The sequence below is a fragment of the Tursiops truncatus genome, chromosome 4 (assembly GCF_011762595.2).
Source record: "Tursiops truncatus isolate mTurTru1 chromosome 4, mTurTru1.mat.Y, whole genome shotgun sequence".
Taxonomy (NCBI): domain Eukaryota; kingdom Metazoa; phylum Chordata; class Mammalia; order Artiodactyla; family Delphinidae; genus Tursiops; species Tursiops truncatus.
Genome location: NC_047037.1, coordinates 73,382,131 through 73,402,439, shown reverse-complemented (window position 1 = coordinate 73,402,439; position 20,309 = coordinate 73,382,131). Strand labels below are relative to the sequence as shown.

The following is a 20,309-nucleotide window of genomic DNA, read 5'->3' as shown; positions in this document are numbered from 1 at the left end:
ACTGTTTGACTTCCTAGGTTAGGTCATAAAGGCAGTGGGGAGTCCATCTGGCTTCCTTGCTCTCGGAGCACTGACCCTTGGAATTCAGCCACCATGTTGTGAGGAAGCCCAGGCCACATGGGGAAGCCACATGTTCCACCAGTAGCCAGCATCAGCTGCCAGACATGTGAGTGAAACAAGCCTTCAGATAATGATTCAAGTCCCCAACCTTAGATTCTTCCAGCTGAGGTCCCAGACACTGCAGGGCAAAGACAAGCTGCCCTTGCTGGTATCTGTCTGAATTCCTGACCACAGAACCATGAGAGAGAATAAATTATTGTCGTTTTAAGCCACTAAGTTTTGGGGTAATCTGTTATTCAGCAACAGATAGCAAATACATAGTGCATCTAACCAAGGTAAAAAATATTTTGTTTCCTTTCATAGTATTTTTAGTCATTTCAGATCGTTCAAAGTTACTGTTATTGCAGTACCATTATATTAAAAAAATCATAATGTTGTTCTTAAACTCACGTCTTTTTTTCTATTCAGGAACCACTCCAGCTAGAGTTGAAGCCCACAATAGTGAGGTTGTTGCTCTGTGTGTCTTACCCTGCTCAGCTGCAGACAGAAGATCCTTCATTGCATTCCTTTCCAGTGGTTGGTGCTGGGAACTGCCTTCTGTGTGAAAACTGGAGAAGAGACCATGTCTTGAAAAATGATCTCATTTGTCAGAAAGTCTGAACCCTGGGGAGGGATCAGAGTGTGGACAAAGTCCAAGAAACAGAAATGTGAAAACAGTTTGAAAACATTAGATCAGAATGTAAATATGTATAATTACAAAAACATATTTCACCGCCTATGCCTTAGAACCAGAGTCAGAAGGGCCACAAAGAGTGGGTCAGCTAGTCTGGTGGTCTTCTCCTAGGCTGTACTTTACCATCACCTGGTGTAGTTTAAGAAAATACCCGAGTCTGGGGTGGGGCCTGGGCATCAGTATTTTCTTTACACTCCTCAGGTGATTCTAAGGTACAGCCAAGGTTGAAGACTGTGGAATTTCTAGCTCAATCTTTTTTTTTTGTTTTTTTCCCCCTTCTTTAAGATACCTGAGAGAGAGCATACATCCTGTCCACATTGGTGTCTTACTTCAGTTATAATCTTCAAGGACAAGGAAAAAGCATGAAATATATCACCCAGAGAACACAGGTAATATAAAATACATATATTTTTTTCTTTTTAGTTGGTCATTATGATGCACCTCCCTGGGGCATGCCTGACTTCTAAAAAATCACAGATATTCTGCACACACTCAGAAAAGTTTCCTGGCTCTGAGGAATCAGGATTTGAACCTAAACTAGGTTTAGTTCCAATACCAGCCTCTCTCCTGTACACAATACAACTTCTCTAAACCAGGTGAAGAGATGAGGCAGAAAAAGATTTTCCTTCTTCCTGGACTTTAAAATGAGGTGGAAGGGGGTGAATCAGGAGATGCAAACCTGATGGAGGTACCAGCCCCTCACACAGCCTGAGAGCTCTCCATTCCCAGAGAGGGGTGGACAGGACCCCTGGAAGACAAGCCTTGCTCTGGCTTCCCTGATTGGGCTGAGTGGGGAGGGAGGGGCCGACAACGTCCTGCTGCCGGTGTCCCCAGCTCCTGTTGAGCAGGTTTCTCCTCCAGGATCTAAGCTATTTGTTGACTCTGGGGGTTTGCCCTCAGACAAGAGAAAGGCATTCTCCCTCTATCAGCCACCTGGCATCCGGCATGAGCCAGGACCTGGTGGGACCATAAGAAAATATGGGTTGCAGAGAGAAGCCTAGTGAACAGGGTACAGTTTATTTTATGGATGACAGTGGCAACCTTGCTGAACTGTGACAACAGTGCAATTAGCATTCAGCCTTTGTTTGAATATCATATACATAAGACCCAATCACAGACCTTCAAGAGTCTAGATGAGAAAACTTAGGTCTGAATTTGAGTCCCGGATCTTCTCTTCCACTATGTGACCTTGTCCAAGGTGTTTAATATGTCTCAGCCTCAGTGTCCTCATTTGTAACACAGAGTTAATGATAAGACCTTTCAAGCCTACCTGGCAGAGTTGTTATGAACACCCTAGAATTTGCTGGAGATTGAAATCCAACTCAGCTATCTGTCGTGTCCAAAATCCACTTTCTTTCCTCCCATTGTGAAATTCACATGACCAGTTTCCTGGTCCCACAGCTGCTATCCACAGAGCCTCAAACTCCCTGGCAGTGCTTCTTCTACACCACCTGCAAGCTCTCTTGGCATCCTCAGGTGTAACTCATAGGGCCTGGATGCCCTCTTTTAACTATATTCTCCAGACATCTGTTGATCACCAAACTGTGCCCAGTGCTGATATACAATGGGGAGCAAGATGGCTCTGGACAGGCAGAAAATCAAGTCAAATTCCCACACTGATAAGGAGATCATTACAAACAGCCAACCATGCTAGGAAAGAACTGTACAGGGTGGTCCAAAGCTCAGGGTGGCACAAGGGGGCGGGTGGTTATGACCTGATCAGGGAGACCAGGATAAGCCTTTCTGAGAAAGTGATGCTGCAGCTGAAATTGGGGTGGGGAGGTTAATAGAGAAAACTGTGTCAGTGGCAGAAAGGGTCATAACCAAGTATGAGAGGCTGAACTCAGTTGAGTAGTGAAAGCAGAGGATGAGAGGCTCACTGCGGGTGAGGCGTGGGCTAATGGCTGCAGAAAACCATGAGGGCCAAGGTAAGAGCTTAGAATTTACCCAAGTAGCAACTGAGACACTTCTGGAGGTTTTGTGCATGGCGTTAATCTGGAGAAAGTACTGGAGGCCATCTAGACTCGTTGTGCAGAAACTTGAAGGAGCCTGGGCAAGACTTGAGGGTAGCCTGGGCTGTGGTAGTGATAAAAGGAGGGGGCGGTTCAAAAGGATTTGAGAAATATTAACAAGCTCTGCCTCCATGACTTGCCAATCTGATTGATTAGATCATAGAACATTTATTGGGCCACACCCAGCAGAGTGAGGTCATTTTCCATTAACAGGTCACACATGTGGACCTGGTTCTTTGTTCCTATGCAACTGGGGTGAGGAAAGGGCTGGGACCCACTTGCTCATTGATGAGATCCTGGCTGTCCTGTTTCTTACTCTTCTCATGTATTGAGATGTTCTCATTTCTCTGCAGCCAGAGCGTTGTAAGGTGACAAGGGGAAGGAAATGGCTCTGGAGCCTGTAGTCCTGGCCACATACTCTGGCACATTTCTACATGAGGGTATGGGAAACAGGTCTAGCACATGAGAAGATACCTTGTTTCCTACTAGCCATTGATCCTTGCAAGCATCTCCTTTGGGGATTTTGTTAGACGTTTGTGGTTGAGTGCAGAAATCCATCATTTCCAGGCTCCCTAATCATAGCATCATCTTAATGGCATCAGATCTCCACCACCATTTCTAATATCGTCACTGCTAATGCCTCTTTTACCCCATAACATTGTTCATTCATTCACTCATATCTGCTTATGTGTGAGGCATGGTTCTATATTGGGAACAAAATGTCCTCAAGGAGCCTACAAACTAATCCAGGAGTCCCAGAGTCTTTTCCTGATAAACAGTTTTGAATTCTCCCGAAATATTAATACTAAAAAACATTTATGATAAATAAACCTAACTTGTATGAAAGGCCAGGCACCACATACCATCAGTCAGTTGTTTCCGGTTGATGTATACCTGTTACGGCACATGCCATACAGCCATTCAGGAGGAAGAAAACAAAGGAGATAGCAGAGAATAAACAGAAATGGTGAAAGAAAAATAAATGTAAGATGAAAAGGTGAGTGAGCAGGCCCATCGCATTCACACAGACACGCGACCCTCCCTCCCGCCGGGTGAGGCTGGCTGCAGTGCTCCAGTCTTACTGTCCATGACTCTGCTTTGGCCTCATGGGCAGCCAGGTCCCTGCTCACGATTAACCAATAGCTTGGGATTCAAAAGTTCAATATATTCTTGCTTTTGGAAGATGACTTTTTCTTCCTTTGCAAGTCTACTGATTTTCTCATTCACAGCAACATAGGCCGTTCTCCATCCCTCCCAGGGTCTCAGATAATGGAATCATAAATTTACAAAATTTGTCATTTCCACCTAACTAGTTATTCTTTGCTGGTCAATTAAATCCAGACAGACAGATCCTATCATATCTTCTTTAATCTTTTGAAAGATACTGTCAGCAAGTCAGGAATTTACTCATGTGCTGCTTTACATGAAATGAAGCTTCCAAAATTTGTCCAATTCTGCTCTATTTTGCCTTTGTGCTACTCCTAAAATCTAAACTAGGGAATATTTGTGCTTTTGTTAAGTTTACAAATTATCTCAAATGATGTGATAGTCACAGCAACTCTCATAGGGATTTTTATTATGCCAATCTTACACATGAAAAAAAAACACTGAGACTCAGGAAAGATAAGTGACTTGTACAATGTTACACAGATAGGTCAAGGTAGAGCCAGAACTTGAAGGTCTAAGTTCCTTGCTTATTTCACTGCTCCTTATCTGCCCATGCGGAATATTACCAAACTAGACGCCTGCTGTCTCACAGTCATCCTCAGCAAAATCACACACAGCTTATTTAAAGCCGTCCCACGCAGCACTGGTTATGCTGCCTTCGGGTGCCATCACCCGCTCCCAAATCCGGAGGGCCAACTCCACAAACTGTGCTGGAGCCCCAAGTTGTTCTGAACTCATTTACTCGGTTGTGCCCTCTTCCTAACATTTAATTTTGTGCTCTACGAATCAGTCTTAACCCTCATGTTGCCACTGACAAAAGTTACATGATAGTGCTCGAGGTCCCACAAAGAAACAAAGGAAAACTACCATATTGGAGGTTTAAAGATAAATTTTACAGTGGCCTAAACACCTTGAAGGAAATGGCTAAGGAAAAGAGAATACCGGATAATTAGAAGCTAGTGGAAGTTATCTGACACGAAGAGTATCGTAATCATATCTGGGAGTACTGACTAGTAGTGTATGATTTCAATCTATTTAAAATAATATTAATACAGTTTCATGAAGTCTGTGCTAGAAATGACTAAAAGCATTGGTTCTACTTCTAGGAAAGAATCCTCCAGCATCCATTTCCAAACCCCAACGAGGGGTAAGTGATTCTCATGCATCTTTACCCTCAGGTTTGTGAATCCCTACAGAGTATTAATCTTCCATTTCTGTAATAGGTCAGTTCCTTCTGAACAAAGCCTACTATCTCATTTCCACAGACCAGGTTTGAATCCTATTCATAAGCTTGATATTTTAATTAGGGGATAATTTTTAATGATATTCTCTATTTCCACTGTATTTGTATACATTTTCTATCTTCTGGAACCAATTTATTAAAATTGTCTAGAAAACTATTCTAGTTAAAATAAGAAACACTACTACTTACCCATTTGTTGAGGAATGACATATAAATTACTCAGCACAACGCCCAACACATCTTAACGCTGAATATTTGCTTTAATAACCTAAAGTACAGTCCTGCATCCTGCAATTGATACCATCCTGCAACCGATACCTTTCAGATGCTCAAATAAAGACACTAGTAGCCTCAACCACCTATTATTTGCATCTAGCACAAAGCCTGTTACTAAGTAGGTGATCCACGCTGAACACCATGCCCCCACAAGTAAGGATTCAAATCAATAGAAAATACAATTACTATCACAGATAATACATTCTTTGGGCCCCTTCACCACCTTGACACAGGCATCATAGTTTCAGAATCTTATTAACAATGGGATAAGCTAGGAAAGATTAAGAAAGTTACAACTTTAAGAATTCATCTGTATAAATTGATAAATACGCAAAGGCTCAAATGTTCTCTACTTCACAATTCAAGTCCATTTCTAAACTTGAGTTTTCCCAGTAGTTTGAAAAATCACTTTGAAAATGTCACTCGCATTTACAGTATCACATCCCAGCTCTTACTCGTATGCGTATACAACTGCATGAGTGCGTTCGTAAAATGTTTTTACTATAAATGTCCTTTTAAGGACATCTGAAAATGATAAAAGAACTAAAATCATGAGACTCAAAATTTACCTTTAGTTCACTTACAACTCTTCTGCTCCATTGATTCTTTATCCATCAAATGAATATAATTTACTCCAATACCATCATCAGTTTCATCAAAGTGGAGGGAAAAATTGGCAGCACTCCGAAAAAAATTTTTTAATTCCGTCCAAACATATAATCATTAAAATCTTCATACTCCCTTTGTGCATGATAAATTGTCAAGTAAGACTCAATAACGTAACATTAATTCAAATGACTTCAATTTTTTCTGTAATCTTCAGAAGGTGGGAGAACCATCATGTAGAGTATCTCACCACCCCTCTCCCTACCATTCCTAATCATTCAAGAAAAAGTGTGATCTAGGAAATGGGTTAGTAGACTATAGGTGGTATTATTATGTATAATTGGTTAAAGCACCATGCTAATAAAGTCAGGGTCCTAGGATTAATCTCTGCAAAAGCCAGTAAGTTTCTATTTGTCCCAAGGACCCAAACTGCACTCCTAGCTGCAGACAGCTTTCTTACAATGTGTCCCACTGGTCACAAAATAGGGAGGGGGGACTGGCAAGGAGGTAAATGGATGAAAACAAATCTTCATTAACGGGGAAAAAAAAAAAAAAATTCCCATGTATGATGATAATTGAATCTTATCTACAAAGAAAAAAATCATATATGTTCTTATGCCCTTATTCTTGGCTCTATGTTAAGTTTATCTCAAGTCTAAAATACTGGGTGACTAACACTTGACTCCTTAGAACTGCCTAATAACTAATGTTCTACACAAAGCTACAGTAAAGGCCCTGCTGTTACCCAATTTGTGTAACAAACTGTTCATTCCATATAGACATCCTTTTTCTCTTTTTAATATTGATCTTTCCACAGTTTTAAAATATTTTCCATTAGTTATTTGGTTCAGAATATTGTGAAAAATTCAGCTAGGAAATTATTCATAAAACTGTATTCTGATTTTATTTTTCAAACAGCCAGTGTCCACATTTAAAATGCAGAATTTGCAAATATAAATTATCTAATAATTCAATTAAAAATAAAACAAAAACAACTTCCTTTAGTATCATAATACATAAAATGGTATTATAAACTCCAAATGGCAAGGTTAACTACATGACAATGCCAGAAGCTGTGAAACTCATTAAACCTCTAAATGAATAGGTCAGTTTAAAGAACATTTCTGTGTTCCATGATTATGCATGAAACAAACTTTCATTGTATTATAAAGGCTCAGCAATTCATTCAGCATAACATGGGGTCAAGCAAAATTTTATTTTTACAATGACAATAAAAAATGCATTTAAACAACAACAAAAAATCCTCCCAATTGTTTAAAAACAATTCTGTTTGGAGGGTAAAATGTATTTTAAAATATACTGACTGAATTTCAATTGCCAGGCTGCTACCAATGTGAAAGTTTGTATTTAAAAATATCACAAATATCTTTTCATTTGACAGTGAAAATTTCAATGTGATAAGTTCCATTGCAAAGCAATTTTCACCTGAGTACTTTGAAATTTAGTGCTCATATAGTTGAAGGGGAGGTGGGGAAGGAAAAGACCCACTTGTGTCAGATACTGAGTTTGTAGTTCTTTCACACTGATTTCCCAGAGGGCTGAAGAAACATCGGCTATGACCTTTCAGGACATACATGATGCTCCCCTTTTTCCTATAAATTTGTTCTGGCATTTTATAAATTCCCAGTATCCATATTTCCACTTAGTTACCCACTCAAGCATAGCAACCCAATTCATTCAATTCTATACAACAGTGTCTATATTATGTACATGTTTAATTATCAATAGGAAATAGAAAATAAAATTTACAGTGATTGAGAAAGGGTCAGAAAATGGGATAGGAAAAGTAATACTGTATATTCAGAATATCCTATTATCCTACCAGTTTCAATGACAAGGTTTTTCCTTTATTAGTTGAAATACAAAGAAGGCATAGGGGATCCCAGGAAAATAACACTATGTATCAGAAAATTCAACGTGCTCCACCATCAGGATTTCCATTACACATTTAATTTCTTCTGTACAATTTTTAGAAACTTGTTTTTCTTTTCAAAATCATCAGATTTCCAGGTTAAATTCAGCACTACACAGTATGCCCTTGAAGTAAGATGAGGTTACCTGCTTTATTTGGATAACAAGTTCCCTTCCAGACAGCATTAAAATAAAGACAAGTAAGACTACACAGATAAAATCCAGTATAATTCAAATCCAACAATGAAAAATTTCCCCCATATTGTTGCAAAATTCTTTCTACTGAAATGCTCTGCTACAATAATAAAAAGCATACATTACATATAAAAGATACCAGTGTACTAAAAAGTGACAGAAGTGGACTAGCAAATCCTTCAAAGCACATTATATAAATGACTAGCATTTAAAAACATTTTTCCTATAAAATGTAGGTCATATACATTTATAAATTGGCGGTTTTATTTCTAAAGCAGTGATGTGTGTGTTCAAATAGTTAGCTGTTCTGTACAGTATAATATCTACTCAAATCAAACTACAATAGGTTTGTCTTTCTTTGTATTGAAGTTGAATAAATTCATCTGATCAGCTGAGAAATCAAGGTTGAAAAATAAGTATCTAAAAATCAAAGTAGAAAGTTTAGAATTATTGAAATGTAGCTATGAAATATGAAGAGAACTATTTCACAATGGAGCTGAAGTCACCTCAAAACTTATGGGCTTGAATCTAAAACAGAAACAAATATTAAAATCCAAAGCAAACCACAAAGTTAGGTAGCAGTACAGAAGCAGGCAAAAAAACACACCCCCTTCCTTCAGTGTGATGGGCACTAAGTTTTGCAGTCTTCCTCCATCTTGCAGAAGGGTGGTAAGGCCATTCAATGCTTAGTGAAAGTGAGTACAGATGAAGGCAGATTTAGCCTGTCTCCCCTGCAACTTCAATTATGCTGTGTAAACAGTGTTACGTTCCAATAGGAGGAACAATGGAATTTGCTTATAAAAACTGATTAAAGATAATCATTATTAAATGAAATAAAGATAATTAATAACTCTGAAATGTTTTTAGAACTTTCCTGATGCTACTTGTAAAGTTAGCACTGCTATGTATTATTGCTTACATACAGTACAACATCATATGCCTTCTAACATAAAGCAGTACTGTGATTTGTTTGTACATATTTACAGATTCTTAAAAACAAGCTGTAAAAACATTACATACTTTCAGACAATACAAATTAGCACATTGGTACTCACTTCAAAACAAATGGAATGCATAACATTAATAAACATCATAAAGGAAGACTCACATAAAAGTCCTTGATTGTCAAGACACGTTTATATATAAACTCTAACTGTGCAGAATTAAAGATTCAATCATAGGTACATCCTTATTTGATGAACCATATTTACAGCATGGTATTGCATAAAAAAATAAAATAATGTTTACAGGGTTTTACTTTTTTATCCATTGGATTAAAGAAAGCAACAAACACAACAAGAAATGTTTGTCTGCTTTAGTTTCCTACCAAAGTTTAAGTGAAAAAGGAAACATACGTTTTTTTATTTGCAGAATATAGCAAAAACAACTGGAAAATTATTTCCCTGAAATAAAGCAATTTGAAACGGAAAATGTTTAAATTAAATTGCAGAGTCAAAAAGTTTCTCGTTGATTATAATAGTGCTTCTTCAAGTAAATATACTGTGAAAAAACGAGTTCTAGTTTAAAATGTTCTAAGTCTAAGAAATGTAGTTTTACAGTAATGCCTACTTTTAAGTTTCCCGGCTTTTTTTTTTTTTTTTTAACAGCCCTTTAAAAACCCAAATTAATAAAATGAAAGAAGTGGCAAAAGATCTAACCTAGCTGGCACTTTGCAAGTTTCTCTGGCCTGTGGAAATGAAAGCCTACCCTGAGCACAAGGCCTCTTTTGCCTCTCAAAACGAGAAAAATTACCCAACCATGGACAGTCCTCACTCAGCCAGAGCTAAAAGGATGGATTTCTATGGTATCAACTAGAAAATATGCAAGTAGATCCCAAAAGTTTAAGAGCCACTTCAAATATTCTGAACCAAATGAAATATGTGTGCAATAAATTTAAAAAAAAACACGCTTTTAGAAGATGTTCAAGAGATATTACTTCAACTAATGTGATCTGTTTCCAATCTTCAAACATGAGAACAGGTCCTAAGAAAGCACACCTCACTCACACTTCGCCAAGTTTAAGGGTGTAAGAGTATGTTTTCATAGAACAATTTGCTCACCAAGAGAAATGAAATAAAAATTGCAAAAGGATATCCTCAATATTCTGATTTAAAGCAGCACAAAAGGCTACTTGCTTTCTCTATTAATGCCCAGATAGAAATTAAGTAACTTTCTGAACCAAAGTGGGGAAACCCAAACTGCTGAGATGTTTATCATATGATGATAATACAAGGTAACTCTGGTAGGCATGTAGAATTTCACAGTAAGAGAGCGATGACTATACTTAAAAAGTGGTAAGTCAGTAAATTATGCCAAAGTATCATTTATCTCAAAATATGCTTATAATGTGGTAGAAAAGTCTGCCATTATGTAGATGTAAAGAAATGTGGTGAACACAGGAATGCAACACCTGAACTGCTTGCATGACTGCCACTTTCAAAGGCCTTCCCTCCTTGACTTACTGCTCAGCAGTAGAGCCACATTCTAAAAACTGTGCTGGTGATGTTAACACAAACAAAAAACCTTATTCTGTACCAAGTTCTCAACAGAACAGAAATTCTAACCAGGCTCAAAACAAAAACAAAAAACCAAAATAAATGCCTACCATCATCCAATAGTAGTATGAGAAAAACAAAAATGCCTGTACCTAGGGAGAGCACAGTTCCATTGTTAACATCTCGCCTGAATGAAGCCTTCTTGAGGTTGTAATGTGCAACGCAAGACACACCATTCTTAAGAGTCAGTAATGGCAGAACTTCAATATCTACTTCAAAGAAGTCTAAAATTCTTGAAAAATTTGGCAGCAAAGAAAGCTGTCAAATGGGAAAACATTTCAAGCAAAGTTTAACAACCAAAGTGTAGAGGAAACCCATATTAAACATAATTTATATTCCTTATCATAAAAACACCATATATTCAAAATAAATGCAAAAGATGTTAAGGGTAGATATTTCTTTGTTCCCTTTCTTTATGAGAACAGTCTTGGGATAACATTAAATAAAAGAAAAAAATAATTTAAATGTATAACATTCTATACTGAAACAAAGACTGCAGATCTATAAGGCCAATACAAAAGTTAAAATGGAAATTAACAATAAAGTTGCATCTTCCAAGGGTTTTAATTTTAGATTATCACTGGTGCTATATCAGTACGTGTGCATTGTGACAAAGATGGTGGAAATTTAAAATAAAAAACCAAAAAGTTGGAAGAAATTAAACAGGATAATAAAATGTTACTTTCCAAAAATTAAAACTGTCCAATGTGTAACTCAAACCATCATTCCTTAGAAAAGTATATATATAATATGTATATATATAAAAGCACTATTTATTGTACCATGCTGTATTATTTTAAGACAAAGAATTAAAAAAAAAAAACATTCGTGGTATAAGGATAAAGTCTGTAGTTTATTTAGATTTTGAAATGCAACAAAAAGTTTCCGATCACTCATCTAGCTGAAAAAGAAACTGTAGTTACTAGAATTAGTAAACACTCTTGGTTTGTAAAATTGTAATGAGCAGTGTTCATTAAAAAGTAACTCAAGATAAAATAAGCAATTAAAATGCCCATTTCTTTAGTTTCTCTGGATACTGTTTAATTATCCAATCTATCAAGATTCTAGAAAGAGAAGGATTAAACCAGGTTTTACAGTTCCAAAGATATCCAATTTCCTTTTATTGCCAAAAATTAAAATTTTCAATTATGAGATGATTATGACACAACCATATCAAACCTAAAAATCTAAATTTTTTTTTTTACTTTGAGAAATCAAAAATACCAAATAGATTCTAAGTGCTCTATGTTAACTGAAGTGTATATGTAAAGTAAAATACAATTAAGCTTTAAAATGTGGAATATACATTTTGTATAAGCATTATGTTCTTGGGAATGTAATCTACAGAATATCTTTTTACTAAAACTTCAAAACCTTGATACTTGCACATGAAAAATCATAAAAAATATCTAGGTACAACTGTACAAAGAAACTGACACCAATATGCATACTTCCATACAGAAGTGAATGCTTCAACAGTTATGTATTTTGGTAAAAGTTTTGAAAGTATGCATATTTTTAAAGTAATTAGGCTTTTAAATAGTGGAGTCTTAGACTATCAGATTTTTATTACTTTTTTCTCAAAAAAAAAAAACATGTCAATATAATGCAAAATGAAAATCAAGGGTATATGGCATATCATTCTTTTTAAAAGGTGGTTTCCTTTTTTCCCCCTATAGGACACACTAATTTATTTAAGCCATAATCTCTTGACATTTAAACTTTTAAGTTCACTCTGTCTATACTCAGATTCCCTGCTGAAGTGCCATGACTATGCTGAAAAACTTAGAAACAGTATGAGTAAATTTCACACAATTACTAATCTCCTAAAAATGTACAATATTATCAGTTAGGAAACAATTGTGCGAAAGTCTTTTTTTTTTTCCTTTTAAACTTGGTGTAGGTGGAATAGCAAGTTTCTGATCTAAAACAAGTAATGCATTGCTTCTATAAAGGTGACAACATGTAAGGCAGTTCAAGAATGCTGACTAACCAAACAAAATGCAGTTATTGGATTATCTTGCTATTCATATCAGCTTAACTTGTTTTAACGCATTGCTCTTAAATCTGTACAGCACTCCATTTTACACAGAGTAACCCCACTCTTGATTAATCTGTTCTAAAGTGCCAGTATTATTTACACATTTTTTTTAGCCAAAAGTCTGGCCAGTTGTGGCATCAGGTGAGGATGTCATCCCAGCTCTATTATCATTTACATTCACCAAGGGAAATTCTGGAAATTCAGCACTTGTCCCTGGTCCCCGAAGGTTCACCTGTCCATTGGCAGTGCTAAACTGAGTAGCTATTCCAGCTCTGGATCCATGATATGGAGCACGGAAGGGTTGTTCAAAAGAGCTCATTTGGTAAGCTTGGTGGACAGGCTGAGCCTCAGCTTTCTTCTGAGAAGTCACTTGATCCAAAAAGTCCTGTGTTGATGTGGCAGAAGCATGGTTGGTCTCATCACCTGAAAAGGGAAATGAGTGCTGTGAATCACCAACTATTAGTCCAAAGTGGGACTTATCTGGAGTTGTTCTTAGTGGAGAATTCATTCCTGATCGAAAGCTATTGATGGGCATGGCTGCATAGACTTGCTTGTCTATGGAAGAGAACGCTGGCTGATTTGGAAGGGTCTGGTTATCGGTCACAAAGTTAAGGCTCGGGCTATTCAAATAGGCATCATTTTGGCTAGTTCTGTCCAAAGCCTGCTGCAGAAACTTTGAGTATTCCTGCAGCATGTTGGCTTTATCTGACGAGGATGCTTGGGAGCTTGATCCAACATTCTCCGACTGAGTAACCTCAGGTACTTCGGAAGAATTTATTGATATGCTAGAAGTCACCTCAGTGTCCGCAACACTGAACGATATCTCATGTTGTCCATTAGCTTTATGAGAATAATGATCCAACAGAGTCTGCAGTACCTCATCTGGAATAACATTTTTGTCATGATTACTTTTTATCTCCACATTCAGTGCCTGTGAATCTAATATGGATGCTGTGGTACTCTCATCAATGACACTCGCCACAGCTGCCTGTGTTACAGAAGGCTGAGAAGCTATGGTACCCACATTCAGCGCATACTCCCTACTATTGTTACTGGCTGCCTGAAGATATCGCTTCTTCTTCAAAAACTGCATGGCATCATCGTAATTAGTGCTACTGTGCACAGGTTTACTAGGCCCCTCTTGCAAATTGTCAACCTGGTCAATGTCAGCATTGCCTTCTGAGTCCAGTAAAGCTTGTTTGTCCACAAGTTCAAAAGCATACTTTGAAACTTTGCTCTCTTCATATGTGGACAAAGGCGAAATTGTTTGATTTTGCTCCAATGGCTGTTTCAGACTTCTCTTACTATTAATTTTTTTGAGAACCAACTTAGGTGGATGTATTTCTCCTGATGCATCTTCTAAATGCGATCCCCCAACTGAAGAATGTGGCATCTCAACAGCATACTCTGCCACCATATACTCATCTTTTACTTTAGTACTTGAAGAGTAAAGAGGCAAGTAATCATTTTTGTCTTTCTTCAGGTCAGATTTGTCCAAAGAACTCTCTTTGTCCATCCCAGATGATTTTTTCTCAGTTTTCTGCCTCTTCTTTTTTGGCAGTGAGTTATCTTTTGGTGATGTAGAGAAGCCAGAATCTTCCTCAGATGTCAGAAGGCCACCTTTGATGGCACATCTGTTTAGTTTCTTGTCATGATTTTCATGGCACATACGTTTATGTTTCAGTACACGATCTGTTCTGGAAAAATACTGTCGAATTCAAAGTTCGGAAGTGAGTTTTTTGTTTTAGTTTGTATTTTGGTCAACCAAGAAAAGAAAAGAAAAAACGGAATTAATATAAAGATAGATATAAGCATAATAATATGAGCAACTCCAAACTAATTTGCTGAGCCAACTGTTTATTACAAATTGAATCAACAGCAGTTAGGAAGTTCTTCAAATAGTTTTAGTAGTAACATTTCCTAATTTCACTTATTAGAATTGTTTTATAATTTAATTTCAGATAGAAGAGTTTCAATGTCACTCATACCACAATAAAATGATTTTTAAAAAATATTCAAACCACATCTTACCTGTAAACAGTATTCACACTGGTAGGGTTTTTCTCCACTATGAGTTCTCTTATGCCTTTCCATATGATATTTTTGAATGAATCTCATACCACATTCATCACAGCGAAATGGTTTTTCACCTAGCACATGATACAGAAAGTTTAAAACAAAACAAATACTGTAAAATAATGAATTACTTCACCACAAGAACCTCTAAATAAATGGCTTTTGAACGTTGCCATACTTTGTTCTTTTTAAATGACCAAAGTCTCCCTTATACTAAACATATCTTCCAGTTTAATTTGTCAAGAATATCTTGCTTTGTAAAAATGGAAGAGATTGGTACACGCCATTGGAAAGAAAAGGTTGAAAGCAGGCATACTCAATTTCCCTTTTACTGTATGTGTACATAATATACTCCTTCCATAGGGACCGGTATTATTACCAGGACCTTAACAGTAATATGAACAGGGTTTCAGTAGAGTGGCTGATGTTTCTAATCCTTTTTTCAATCATACAAAAAGTATTTCAGAAAAATTTTTGAAAAAACAAAATGTTACCCATACGTAGTCCAACACAATTCTTGGGTATACCTTTTTAATTCTTCATGTCTTTTCAAAGATATTTGTGGTTAAATGAAATCTGAATCCTAGGAAAATATTTTTTAAATCTAATTTATTAAAACATAAGAAGAGGGCTTCCCTGGTGGCACAGTGGTTGAGAGTCCGCCTGCCGATGCAGGGGACACGGGTTTGTGCCCTGGTCTGGGAAGATCCCGCATGCCGCAGAGCGGCTGGGCCCGTGAGCCATGGCCGCTGAGCCTGCGCGTCTGGAGCTTGTGCTCTGCAACGGGAGAGGCCACAGCAGTGAGAGGCCCAAGTACCGAAAAAACAAACAAAAAACATAAGAAGAGCTTAAATTAGAGACTAAGTTTTAAAAGTAATGTTTGTTTATACCGATTCTCTTTTCCTCGACTCAAACCAGCATTTCTCATGTCCTTTCGGGAGCGAATTAAATTGAGGGCTGTTAACTGGGCACATGACCCCCACACCACCCCCAGTTTTTTTTTTTTAATCACATAAGGACTTCTCAGCTTTAATGAACCACAACGAAGAAGATCTAAAATAGCTTTTAATGATAAAGCCACAGCCTAAGTAAATAGAAGGGTGTGACAAGAAGTTATCTTAAATAATGCTTGTTTGGGAAACTACTGTTTCTACCTTTCATACAGTCAGCAAAACTTTACTAATACTTCTCCTCTACCCATAAAAATATAAGACATGTTACTTGTCCTCAAAGAGTTTATGACATAATTGGGAAAACAAGAAAGAAACAACTAACAGAACTATATCCAGCTCTGGTTTACCTTTATAACCCACTAGTTATCTTAACATTTTTCTCCAGCCAAATCGAAGAACCTACCATCTCATGCTTTCCTACTTCTGCCTTGATTCACGCAGCTCCCTAAGTCCACCTCTGTGTGTTCAGGTACTACACTCCCCTCAAGGCCCAGCCCATCTCCTCTGGGATACTTTGCCCTATTCCCCTAGAGGAAAGGCATCTTTATCTTCTTTAACTTTCCAGAGAACTTCAGCTGTACCTCTCCAATGGCACTCATTACTTTCATTCCAATAATTATTTTGTACGAATCTATTCTTTTAACTAAATTACATTCCTTTAGGTCAGAATCTGGGCCTAAATTATCTTTATGTAGCTCAAAACACTTCGGGCAACTTTTAAGGGCCACATGAATGGCATAAAGGATTATTACAGTGGATTATAATTGGAAAAAATGTTATTATGAGCTGGTATGATCTGGGAAAGCTTCTTGTGTTAGAACCTAAGCTGAGTAGCCCTTTAAGGGATTGTGTGTATGAGATTAAAGCCAAGGAAAGAAAATTTAGTGAGGAATAACAGAGCAACTAAGGGTTGAGATACTATAAAATATAGTGGAGAACTGGTACCTAAAAAGACAATTTAATTTGGCAACAAATAAATTATCTGAAACTTTCAAGAACTGCAACTTCTGTAATTGCTATGGAGTTATCAAATTTTAGGGCTGAAGGGACTTTGAAATGGCTTCAAACTCTGCTCTTGGGGGCTCCACAGAGGCCTGCAAAGGATCATCCTGGTGTGGCAAATGGCTCTAAGGTTGCCACCCAAAATTCAGGACAGAACAGCTCCACTTCTGTACACAGGGAGTCTGAGTAAGGACTCCAGAGTTCAAAGGCTAGAATGGAGACCTAATACAACTAATCTCGACCAATTTACTTATTTTTACAAAAAAGAAAGTCCAGAAAAATTAAGATACTTGTCCAAGGGGTTAGTAAGTGGATAACTAATGAAGCAACAAAAGCTGTAAGAGAAGACCACTTATTTAGGAAGTTTGAAAGTGAAAGAAATGAGAAAAAGGAGGTGAGAAGTAATAGGAGGCAATCCATTCGAGATTAAGGATTGGTAAGGGTGGGAAACTGAACTAAAATGGAATATTATGGTGAATAATCGAAATAACAAGATCCCAGAAGAACTAGGATGAAAAGGGAAGGAGAGTACAAGTATTATTTTAAAAAGAAGTTTAAAAATAGGTGCATATTTTGAAATAAAGACTGTATATGATAGAGCTCATTAAGATCAGAATTTAAAGTCATTCTTCAAAAGTGAGAGAGGATAAAAGAGAAAATTAGTGAACTTATTAGAATTCAATTAATTCTACATGATATTCATGAACTGGAAGACTTTAATGTTAAAAATGATAATACACCCCACATTGGTCAAAGCAGAAGCTGACAACCTGATCCTAAAATTCATATGGAAATGCAAGGGATCCATAACAGCTAAAGCAATCTTGAAAAAGAAGTACTAAGTAGGCAGACTCAGACTTCCCAACTTCAAAACTTACAATCAAGCTACAGTAGTAAGATAGTGTGGTAATGGCATAAGGATAGACATACATATCGAGGAACAGAATTGAGAGTCTAGAAATAAACCTTTACATTTATAGTCGACTGACTTCAGTGGGGAAAAAACAGTCTTTTCAACAGTGACACTGGGAGAATTTGATACCCATATGCAAAAGAATGGGGTTGGACCCCAACCTCACACTGTATACAAAAATTAACTCAAAATGGATCATAGGCCTAAATGTGGGAACTAAAACTGTAAAACTCTTGGAAGAAAATATAGGAATAAATCTTGACTTTGGGTTAGGCAATGATTTCTTAGATACTACACCAAAAGCACAAGCAAACAAACAAAAAATAAATAAAATATACCTCATCAAAATTAAAAACTTTTGTGCTTCAAAGGACACTATCAAGAAAGTAAAAAGACAAATGCTGTAGTAGCTGCTGTGGGAAACAGTTTGGCAATTCCTCAAAATGTTAAACTTAGAATTACCATACAAGCCAACTGTCCTACTCCTAGGTATATACCCTAAAGAACTGCAAACAGGGATTCACTCAGAGATTTGTATACCAATGCTCACAGCAGCATTATTCACAACAACCAAAATATGGATGCAACCCAAGTGTTGAATGGATAAACAAAATGTGATATATACAGACAATGGAATATTTTTCAGCCATAAAAAGGAATGAAATTCTGATATATGATACAACATGGATGAACCTTGAATAAATTATGCTAAGTGAAAGAAACCAGGCACAAAAAGGACAAATACTTCGTGATTCCATTTATATGAAATACCTAGAGTAGGCGAATTCACAGGGATAGAAAGTAGAATAAAGGTTACCAGGGACTGGCAGAGGAAGGAAAAGGGAGTTACTGCTTAATGGTTACAGGTTTTTGTTTGTGTATAATTTTGTTACACAATGTTATAAAGGTACTTCACTACACTACATTGTATGCTTGAAAATGATTAAATGATAAACTTCAAGTTATGGGTTTTTTTTAAAAAGGTGAAAAGACAATCCATGGAATGGGAAAAAATATTTGCAAATCATATGTCTGATAAGGGATGTATATATCCAGTATGCTAAAAAAACCTCTTACAACTCAACAATAAAAAGACAAATAAACTAATTTAATAACAGGTAATGGATCTGAATGAACATTTCTCCAAAGAATATATACAAATAGCCAATAAGTACATGAAAAGATGCTGAACATCACTACTCATTAGGGAAATGCAAATCAGTATCACGAGAAACCACTTCACACCCAATAGGACAGTTAAAACAGAAAGGACAGTAAGAAGGGGTTAGCATGGATGCAGAGAAACTGGAACCCTCACACTTGGGTGGTAGGATTATAAAGTGGTACAGCTGCTTTGGAAAACAATTTTGCAGATCCTTAAAATGTTAAACATAAGAGTTACCATATGACTCGGCAATTCCACTCCAAAGCATATACCCAAGAGTACTGAAAACGTTATTTCCACACAAAAACAAATATTCCTAACAGCATTATTCATATAAGCCAAAAAGTAAAAACAACTCAAATGTCCCTGAACTAATGAATGAATAAACAAAATATGGTATTTTCACACACGGAATATTATTTAGCTATAAAAAGTAATAGAAGTACATGCTACAACATGAATGAACCTTTAAAACATTATGCTAAGTGAAAGGAACTAGACAAAAAAGACCACCTACTGTATGATTCCATTCATAAGAAATGTCCAGAACAGGGAAATCCATAGAGACAGAAAGGAGAGTAAAGATTGCCTAGTGCTGGGAGGAAGGGGTGCAGGATTTCAGAATGGTGGAAGTTATTCTAAAAATTAGACTGTGGTGATAGCTGTGCAACTCTGTGAATATACCATAAACTACTGAATTGTACACTTTAAAGGGGTGGGTTTTTTGATATTGTCAATTACATCTCAATAAAGTTGCAACTTTAATAATGCATGATAACACAACTGACACCACGTAAAGTGAATGAGAAATGATTTCTTCCCACAAGGAGCTAGCAATTAAATTCAAAATAAATTAAATGGAGAAAAATCGTGCTTAAATTATTTGCTACATATTAGTAGAAGATCAAGAATTAAAAGCTTATTTAACCAGAAGCAACATTAAGAAATTTACTTAAAAAAAAAAAAAAAAGAAATTTACTTTAACAAACATTAATGCCTTAAAAGCAATTTGTAAAAATGTTCCTTTGCTGCTTAAAACAAAACACTTTCCCGGTCCCCTAAATAGAACAATTATGACAGCTAAGTCAGCCAGAAATGAATGTAAACACAAATTCATCTTCTGTAGTCATTTATTTTTTGATTACCCACTTTTGTTATCTTTATTTCTTAATCCTTTGTTTTTTGTTCTGCTTTAGTATTTATTTTCCTTTTTTACTCTACCATCTTTCTCTGTATCTTCTTCTCCCTCTCCCATTTTTTTCCCTTTTCTTCTCTCTCTCCCTTTTTAACTAGCCATTCCAGAATAAAACTTCTTAAGTTTTGCCATTTAAGGATCCTTGTTTGTTTATGGATTAGCTCACATACTTAAATGATTCCCCC

The 20,309-nt window shown here is 36.6% G+C and overlaps 1 protein-coding gene and 1 long non-coding RNA gene across 8 annotated transcripts in view; one reads left to right on the top strand and one right to left on the bottom strand.

Moving 5' to 3' along the window:
• The first annotated feature begins 225 nt into the window (after window positions 1-225).
• LOC141278581 (uncharacterized) lies at window positions 226-5,111 on the top strand. The gene is made up of 3 exons (XR_012331492.1): window positions 226-636; window positions 1,079-1,182; window positions 5,079-5,111. It is a non-coding gene; the product is annotated as an uncharacterized lncRNA (long non-coding RNA).
• A 2,703-nt stretch (window positions 5,112-7,814) lies between these two features.
• The window catches only part of ZNF148 (zinc finger protein 148), a 129,921-nt gene continuing 117,426 nt past the window's right edge, over window positions 7,815-20,309 (bottom strand). For 6 of the 7 annotated variants that reach the window (XM_019922642.3, XM_019922646.3, XM_019922645.3 and 3 more), the window contains 2 exons: window positions 14,852-14,970; window positions 7,815-14,528 (listed from right to left, as the gene is read on the bottom strand). In XM_019922642.3, the coding sequence (XP_019778201.1) occupies window positions 12,930-14,528; window positions 14,852-14,970 (1,718 nt within the window). In that variant the 3' untranslated portion in view covers window positions 7,815-12,929. Of the gene's footprint in view, window positions 14,529-14,851; window positions 15,674-20,309 lie in introns of all 7 variants that reach the window. The other variant, XR_012331491.1, reaches the window with a different exon arrangement.